The following is a 10,061-nucleotide window of genomic DNA, read 5'->3' as shown; positions in this document are numbered from 1 at the left end:
GTGTAGACAATAGGAATACATCCGAGAAGTTCCGAGTGCTAGTGTAGACGCGAGTAAAAGTCGAAACTCCTCGGACTGTTTACTTGTTATCAAAATGGCTGCACCCACGAAAAACACGTGAGAAAATGGATATAGTATTTGGGATTAACTCGTTATGCATTTTCAGCATTTATTTGGAGACTTTATTTTGAACAAGATTTGAAAGATTGTTGAGAGACACTGACTATCTTTCTGCTCAGGTTACAGGTAAGTGCTTCTGTTTGGTGTCGTTCGCGAATGCAGTTGTAGGTTACGTGGTGTACAGATATAGTGTAGGTGATACAGGTGTGTCACCGTGAACACCCGAGGTTAGAGTGAATGCAAGTGTGACGAAGCACCTTCTTTTTATAGTAGCAGCGGCTTGGATGTATCCACGCATAGCAAAAAAGAAAAATGTCTGCCTGTCCTTAGTTACGACACTACCATAACTGGGGAATGTCTCGGAAACGATTTTTGGAAATCTTTGTACGTGTATTTTTTTTTTTTTTTTTTTCAAAATCTCAATTGGATGCTTTTTTAACTTGCACTGTCAGCTTTAAGTTAAGAAACCGAAACATAAAATTTAAACATCTGTCATAAATCACATAGCAAGTACAGATTAATTCATATACATATACTTTCCTGGCAAATACTTGATAGTACATAGCTTACAAAAATATTTATAGGAAGTACCATTCAAATGTTCCAAGTGTTCTAATTAAAAAATTGATAGAAACACAAATACAAATAAATGATAGTAAGCTCCATAAAAATTTATGACAGAGAGTTTTATACAAATAATTGATGACAAGTCTCATGAAATACTTGTACAGTGTAGTACATTTCATACAAACAGTAATAGTCAGTTATCAAAACATACTTGATAGTTAGTCATAAACAATAAAATACAATATCGATATTTGCGAATAGGTCCCATATAAATAGGTCAAAGAAAGTAACAAGCACATATTTGATAGCAAGTCTCATACAAATAGTTTCTAGAAAGCCACAAACACATATTGACAATAAATCTCATACAAATATTCGATAGCAAGTACCATATAAAGCCCCTATGACGTTGAGTTTTGTTTTCGTTTCGCTTGTTTCGCTTTTAGGTTCCATGTTTTTTCTCATTCATAGGTTCCATTTTTTTCATTCATAAAAAAACATTATTCACAACATATTAACAGGTTCATTGACATTACCTACGAGTTTGTTCTGCTGTCACATTTGATTTCCCCAGGTTGTGTTAGCACAGAGAGAAAATTATTGTTGTCTTTTGAATCACCGGTATTTCTTTCTCGATCCTCCAAAGGAATGGTAGTATTTCTAGCACGATCCGTCGCGCCCATTGTTCTCCTTAAATTATTTTCTGTCCTATCAAAATTGTTATGAAGTTTAAATACAGTCCTGAACACGACCCTAACTTCCGCTCTAAAGCGACTTCCACTCATACAGTATAAGAGGAAGTTGAATGTATTGTTAGCGTACATCAGTACGTTCACCAATGTCCAGAAGAGGGTCAGATTGGCTTTGGTGGCCTCTGTAGCTCCACGGGCCCAGTGTACATAACCGATTAAATAAATGCTGATAGGTGTCGTACAAAGCAAGAAGACGCAGTTAAGACAGAATAACATTATACTCATAGATGACATTTGAGACCGCTGCGTGCGACCGTTGGGATCATGAGGTACTACTTGTCTTCTTGTCGTTCTTTGACTGGCAAACACTTTTGTTATTATCAACACATTGCCTGAAACAAGAAAACAAAACGGAAGTCCACAAAATATCGTTAAATCAACCCAAGGCCAGAGTTCTTCGAAGAAATGACGGTAACTCTCGGAAACGAAATAACACTCTATACTAGTTGAATTGCCGTCAATTTTTACCACCCTGTCTATACCGTAAAAAATATGACTGTTGATTAACATGAGAAACACAAATATAGGTGTTATTACGAAGGCGGCTGTTTTCTTAGTGCATTTGACCTTGGCCTTGTGGGGGAACCAAACCAAGGCTACACGCTCTGCCGTGACAGCTACGAGAATCCAGGCTGAGAAATCCAGGGAAACGTACACTAACCAGGTGTGTATTTTACAAATACCGGAAGTGTGAGTTCGGATGTCGTTCTGGAAGGTGGCGGATATCCACGTGCGCAAAAGACCGGTATAAAGCACAACGAGGTCGGAACAAGCTAACACCACGAGATATACTGTACACGTTGACTGTCGAATGTTCTTTCTCGTAAGAATGTAAATAGAAAAGATGTTTCCGAACGTCCCGAAAACTATCATAAATGGTGGAATCCCCTTGGCAAGAGAATTTGCTGTGTGGTGCTGTTCTGTCATCTTCTAGGTGTAATATGCACCGCTGACCTAATCTGTAAAATAGCAAGAATTCTTTAAAGTCTTTATATACCATTCTTATGCGTTAGTGACTAACATGTGCATTTGTTATGACTTGTCAATACATATTCTGTTCTATTAACAATTAATGTTGATCGGAGCGAGAATACGCTATGAACTGAATATACGATCCTAGATAGCATGATGAACATACACGCAGATTAAAGAAGATAACGCATATGCTGGCAGTTTGTCTAGAAAAGCAGAGAGTAATCAGATGTGCTGACCATCTCGTAGGTGGTAAAATTATCTGGGGATCTTACCTATACACTGAACAGTTCGACAACCAATTAGTGGAGATCTGTAGGCCTATAACACCCAGCGGAAAGATACAATGCTTACATTCGTTTTCCACCTTCTAATTTCGTATTAAACTTTGTACGTATTTATCACACAATTATCAATTTACATATGTTATGTATATATATCTATATAAGACAAAGTTATATACTTCATAGTTGTTGTATTAGTATTACATGGTATCATTGGGCTTTACTCTACGGAACTCTGAAGATTTTCAAGATTGCATATATTATATTATATCTATTATATTTATATATATTATAGAAAACACTGATGAGTATATTTGAAATCCGGATATCTGTATATTTGTTTGAACATATCACATTTGTGAATATTTGTACAAGGCATTAAAGTTCACGTTAATATTTATTCGTTAACATACCTTAGATTCTAGAGAATCATTAATTTATGATGTTTCCTTACAAAATATGTGTGTATGCCAAAGGAAAACCGCACGTTGTTAGCTTTATTCCGTACATATACCCGTTCTTTGGTATTTTGAATAGTGTATATCCCCTCTAAAGAAGTGGACTAATTTCCTTTTCATTGATTTATTCTTAATTCCAAAACATCAGATACCGTTTTATCATATTGCCAATAAGGAGAGAGCTTCTGCGTTAAAGTCGTTAAACATTAAAGTAATTAAAAATGTTCATAATGTTAGCTAAATCCATCTATGTGACAAATAACTCAAGTGAACATCAATTGAATCAGACTGACGTCATTTTTACATTTCCCATGATTGTGTAATGGCCTAACGTTTGTAAACATGTATCAATTTATTCTAATTTCTAATAAGACCATGCCTTACAGGGGAAAAAATTGCGTTTATATTCTCACGAAAAAATAAGATTTTTCTGTATAGTTTGTCTGTCTTAATTATCACTAGGTTCTAAATGAATACTTACATTCCGTCTGCTGAATCAAGAAGTCTTCCTGATGTAAGCTGTAGACCATATATAAAGCCCCCCGATAGAAAACATTTGTTTATATACTTAACATATACCGTATTACGTTCAGAGACTCCAAAGGTCGTTCACACTATTATGCGCATTGTTGAAATAATGTGAAGTATCATTCCAATCGTAACAGAACTGTCTTTGACGTTTCACCAGCAATGCTTGCTGTTCATTGGTCAATTGTTGTTTGTCATCATGACATGTACATGTGTTTCTGAGACAGAGGCCCCACCTCTCGCTATATTGACACGATAAACTCATGAACCTTTGTCCGAATTACAGCTCACATGAGAATGTTAGCAATATCAAATGGCTTAACGGCCACTGATGTGATGTCAGGCGGGATACCGTTATTGAATTATAGCTGCTGCATTTTGCTATGTTGTAAATATTACGAAACCCCCAGAGTAATTGAACACTGACACAATCAGTTAGTCATGAAATGTATGTATGCGTATCATAAACCATATGATCTAGAATACAAACTAATTCTAGAAATCTTATGAGACTTCTACGTTTTGTCGTGGTCTTGTTTTTACATCGAACAAAGGTACATTTTCCTAACCGATATCTCTATATTTTATTATATATGTACAATATTAGAGTTAATACAAATCCAAAACTAGATTATATCATTTTAACAAGAATACTGTTACATGTAAGTATGTAATCAAAACTCATTTATAGATACATTTTAACAAATCACAATAAATACTCACACTCTTGTTTATCTTGTTTATTATAAAATTGTGTCATTAGATTATCGGCCAATAATTGCAAAGTGTTACATTCTTGTAATATATCGATCTTCATACCATGGACACTAGCTAAGTATTATCACATGTACTATGAGGGAGATGATTTCAAAGGTTCGTATCCGTTTATAATTGTTATAGACAAACTATCAACCATCGGCTGCATTCGAGTGCCCATATCATTTGCGTTGTCTAATTGAATCTATATGAATACATGCTTCGTAAATCAGGGATCACCATGGCTTCAGATTTTACTATGGAGGAACGGTAAATGTATGCAAAGATACGTGCGCAAGTCCAAGATATGGCAAAGAACAGGGTTGATAGTCTACGTCTTAGAAAAGTCAATGCCTTACATTAATGCGTTAATTGCGCTTATGTGTCTGATATGACGATACAGATGTATCTGCTACGTAAATTCACACCCTGTTGGACCGATAGGTCAAAGTGCAGGCTACTAGGCATATATGACGATGTCATATTTCTGCCTGTTTTTTCGTTGAAAGGAAAATGACATGACATAGGGTAATTATTTTGGTTTGTTTTTTGTTTAACGTCCTATTAACAGCCAGGGTCATTTAAGGACGTGCCAGGTTTTGGAGGTGGAGGAAAGCCAGAGTAACCGGAGAAAAACCACCGGCCTACAATCAGTACCTGGCAACTGCCCCACGTCGGTTTCGAACTCGCAACCCAGTGGTGGAGGGCTAGTGATAAAGTGTCGGTACACCTTAACCACTTGGCCACCGCGGCCCCCTACCAGGATACTCATAAGATGCAAATAAAAAAGTGCCATAGAGTGACCTGTATAGCATCAGAGAAAGATTCAACACCAAAAGCAAAGCTTCCGTGATTTACAGAACAGAAAATGAAAAAAAAAAAAAAAGCAATTACAGTTAATTAAAGTTGAAACATCTTCTACGCGCTGTATCCAGAACTTCGTTCGTGTTGGATCATAGAACTTATTTTGGCCATCTCAATCCTGCACCGATTACAGAGACAGGAATGCGGTTTCGGACAGATTCCGAAGTTTTGTTTAGAGAATCACTTACAGCTGTAGATATTCCATTGCCTATATTTGTATATGCCTATTGCGATAAAGTAGCGAGAGTAATAGAATCAGGCATGACTTACAATGCATCGTCAAAGTGAAAATGTTTTCGGTCATTGTGGTGTGTCCTATCTCTATTGTGTGATGTAGGTTCCCATTCTGAAGTATCTGGTCCATCGTTAACGTCGGTGAACCATGATATGTACTGAAGAACAAGAAATGGAATAAACAATACGTCTGATTATTCTTATTAGCTAAACTCGTTTACCTGGACATGTGATGATGTAATCTTGAATAAAAGCCTGACTTCTTGTAGAGTTGAACTTTTTTATCTTACCTTTTAACACGTGACCTGCCTTCTGATAGTCGTGTTCTTAGTTGATCCTTAACATTTTGCTTCGTATTTGATACTTTGTAACAGAATAATCATTCATACTAAACGTATCTATCAGTTACTTAATACATTGTAGCTTGGAACCGATGACGTTGTCCTTTAGTTACTCGATTTCTTATTTTATTTCTCTTTACGATGCTTCATAATCTCATACAAAGTAACATACATTTTTGTATTAACAATACAGTGAGCACATCATTTTGATGATGCAGTTATACTTGCAGTTAAATCATCAATAATAATGCACTGGATATTGCATTGATCAATGCTGATCTTGCATTTAGAATGTCGACTTATGAAGTAAACCATTCATTTTCAACCTTGAATGAATCTGATGGTCAATGGTTCTTGTAATGATTTTCAGAGATGCTCGGAATCATCTCTAGATCAACTAATGAAAAAAACACCAATATTACTAGCTTTTAAAACATGCCCTGGGGAAGTCGCACATTCATAGGTGAATAAAGTCAAGTGTATATTTAATTAGACGGTGAAATGTTTGCAAGCAGTATCCTCGATTAATGAACATGTATTCTAGATCAAGATACGGTGTCCTAGCCAATGGCTATAACAGAATATGTTGTCGACCAAAACCTACATGTATCCTCATGCTCTAGTAAATTAAAAGGGACTTTTGACAAATACGTTACATATTTATAGCAAGGAATATAAAAAGAGTCTTCCAGAAGCCATCCTGATGCTTTTACATGTAATATGTCTGATGTAAGGTGAGGATATATCTATTGCGTATGACATTTCTCGTTAGCATTTTTTTTCATTTGCGTTACCATAGGAATTGTACATAGGGGATGACGGATAGCAATATTGTTTAGCCGTCGGTGGATATGTCTCCCACAAAGATGTGATTTCTATTAATTTTCTCTTGACTGATTGGCTGAACCCTCCCTAGAGACTTTTGTGACAAGCAATTAGAGAAAAAATGCAAATATGCTGGAGGTGAGCTACTGGAATTATTGTAATTATGAGAAATGAGAAATATAAAATGAATGTCATGCTGAGTAGAATATATATTTCACACGTTTGGAATCCTAATATTATACTTCCATTAAGTCAATAAATTTGTATAAACCCCAAATATCAGACCATTCCACTATAGTCGTAGGCAAATGATTCATGTAATAAATTCATAAATCCAAATGTCATTCTTGATTGGTTATCTGGACTTTGTTTACGTCATCAGGGGAGGGTTAGCGGTTTAGACTGATTAGATAGACATTTATGTACATAAGCCAACACAAACTCCCTCTAGACGTGCAATGACAAATGAATAGGAGTGCTAGAACAACAGACCGACATCGTGTATGCCCATAATGTTTATGACTAGAAATTTCAGCTAGTGTGTAAATTACAAAATATATTTTATCAGAAATATGATAATCAAACCATTGAAATTTTATGCTCTTTATATTTTTCATCTAATCCATCTTATTGACCAATTTGGAAGCTATTACGTACTGAGAAAAAATGAGATGTATAAATGTATATATAAACATAAATAGAAGAATACAAGGGATATTACAATGTCAAATTGTATTTCTATATTGCAAAGTAAACTTTGGCGAGTTTTCAAGCTTATGCAGTCAATATCACACGCTGACAAGGAAACGTGTTTAAGTTCATCACATAAGGAATGCAATCTTTGGTTAGAATAACGAATACAGCTATAACACTAAATAGACAGAGCTAGTTCTGTGGAATTTACCGTTCGCCTGTCTTTCGAGGATGTTTCCATGCGTACATAAACCACCAATTTAAATTTCCGTAGGAATATATTTGCATAGAGGCTTTCTTCTTTTTGTATATACTGTACTGTACATAGAGCAAAAGGATAGATTTTCACTGTAAATACGGACAATTATTTGACATAAACCTATATAGTATATAGAAGCAAAGTTAATCGATTCAAACAAAATAAATGTACAGAAAATAATTATATCAAATGTCTACCTGTTAATATTAAAACAAGAATCACCATTTCGTTGCAACGCATCACTTGAGATTTCTGGAAGGACTAAATACCAACATACTACAGGAGTCATCATTGATAGGAAAATGGGTATATCTTGTAGTCTATTGAGGTTTTGAATTCAAAGTAAGGCAAATTACTCTCAATTTGACAAAACCATAAACTGCGAATTCAAACTATACCTATGACATATGTTGAATCTGGTTGGGGTCACAAAGAACACACTATTGATTATAATAACAATAGTAATGTATGTTTACTGGAGGCAGTGCTTTTAATATTTACAAGTCGATACGTGTAAATAAACGCAAATTCCCATAACCCTACATTATGCAAATACATGTAATCTACTTCTGCTATATTCCTTCTTGTTTCCAAACCTATTTAAATTCAAATTACCTATACAATTATTTAAGAACAAATAACAAAAAACGGAGGATTTGAATTCAGGCGCATTAAGACATCTGTTGAAATGTAATCAACTTGATAGATTACTTTTTAATCAGGCTCGTTATTTTCCATGTTGTTGTTTTGGGGGGTTTTTTTTTGGGGGGGGGGGGGGGGGTTGGAAAAAGTAATCCGTTTACATTTTTGCAACATCCATGGGTTCACAAATCAAATTACTGACGATTTTAGTAATAATTGTTTGGGGGATTAGATGATATTTCAGTAAATTTCAAACATTTTTTCGTGAATATTTATGCTTTTGAGGCATAACAAATAGCTGTATATAAACCACGAAGCTCACGTTTTTTCTGCCCTATGGCTCTGTAACATGAAAACTATATCAAAGTCAATCATTAAAGTTAAATCTACTCTGCCTAATCTCTATGGAAATCTCCTTTTATTAGTGTATTCTTTTCTCCTGGAAATTAATACGTCGCTGTATCAGGCAATCAAAACCGACGTTACAAAAGGCGACGTCATTTGTTTACGCTATGGGCTCATAACATAGTTTTAAGCCAATCAAAGTGCTTCTTACAAGCAAGATTGAATAATCATTAATCTAAAGAAAATATTTGCATCAATTCATTTAGACGTAAAACGAAGTCCTTAAACATACGTTGTACCACTAGCAGGTGTTCTTGTTGTTTTGGTTTTGAGCGGTGCGCCGAGTAATAAAGTAAGCATGTGCGTTTCCTTGGCAACGAGCGAAAACTATGGATATCAAACGTTACAATATTAAAACTTAAACGATCTTATGATAAGAATATAATTGATTAAGATTCAAAATCATATGAATATTCTGATATATATATATACATGAAAATACGTATAATATAAATAAATACGTATAATGCGTAATGCCTTTGATAAAAGCTACTAATAGAAGCTACATGATAATGCATCACCAGTATCAGAAGACATAATCATGAATTTGAAAACTGTAAAGATGATGTATTTCATTTGTTCAGGTATTCTGTAGCCAATGGCTCTTCCTAGCATTCATATTAATCCTCTCCTTACTCAAATATGAAGAATATACGTTGTTAAGAATTCGAATTAGGAATATACGCCATAATACCAATTACCAGAAAGTTTCCAATAAGCGTTATAAGAGCCAAGTTGCTGTGTGCTAGATATCATATAGGTTTACATTGATTTGTATCAACTACACCATGGACATTTTGAAACACCTACGAGGGCGCAATATTGATATTTTGTATATTTTTGATAAAAGATCAAAATTCAAAGAAAAAAAATGATTCCAAATTTCAATTGTCAAGGCTTACAGACATTATATACAAAAAGTAAAATATATCAGTTTGTATTAAAAGTATCATTAACTGAATATCCTGGGCATCTTGTAGAATCTTAACTGAATGGATAGATCGTGTAACAATGAACTAGATATTGGGGTTATCGGACGACAAACATGATTTTCAGACAATAGGCTTATGGCGTCACTAAAGATAGCCATTCTTTGTTCTGGCATCTAAACACAGATAAACCCGATAGCAACGGTATCGCCCTAAGGCGTTTGGCGGTGTACGCAGTCAAGTCACTTTGCCCAAGATGGCTTATCTTGTGATCATTAGAATAAACAAATACAATTCGTACGGCACTAGGTATTAGCCTAAACTATTCTTCTTAAACTATTTTATACTGTATTGGTGTTCCATAATATCATTGCAAGAACTTACGAGTCAAGGTACTCACGATGTAGAGATTATTAAAATGTTTAGTGTAAA

At 34.9% G+C, this 10,061-nt stretch overlaps 1 protein-coding gene across 1 annotated transcript; it reads right to left on the bottom strand.

Moving 5' to 3' along the window:
• Nucleotides 1-592: 592 nt before the first annotated feature.
• LOC117333841 (mu-type opioid receptor-like) lies at nucleotides 593-2,390 on the bottom strand. Its single transcript, XM_033893256.1, has one exon. It carries the CDS (start codon nucleotides 2,364-2,366, stop codon nucleotides 1,224-1,226), a length of 1,143 nt encoding a protein of 380 aa, XP_033749147.1. The 5' UTR covers nucleotides 2,367-2,390; the 3' UTR covers nucleotides 593-1,223.
• Between the last annotated feature and the right edge of the window lie 7,671 nt (nucleotides 2,391-10,061).

Source organism: Pecten maximus, chromosome 9 (genome assembly GCF_902652985.1).
Source record: "Pecten maximus chromosome 9, xPecMax1.1, whole genome shotgun sequence".
NCBI lineage: Eukaryota > Metazoa > Mollusca > Bivalvia > Pectinida > Pectinidae > Pecten > Pecten maximus.
The sequence above is the reverse complement of the archived record's forward strand: the minus strand, read 5'-3'. Positions and strand labels throughout refer to the sequence as shown.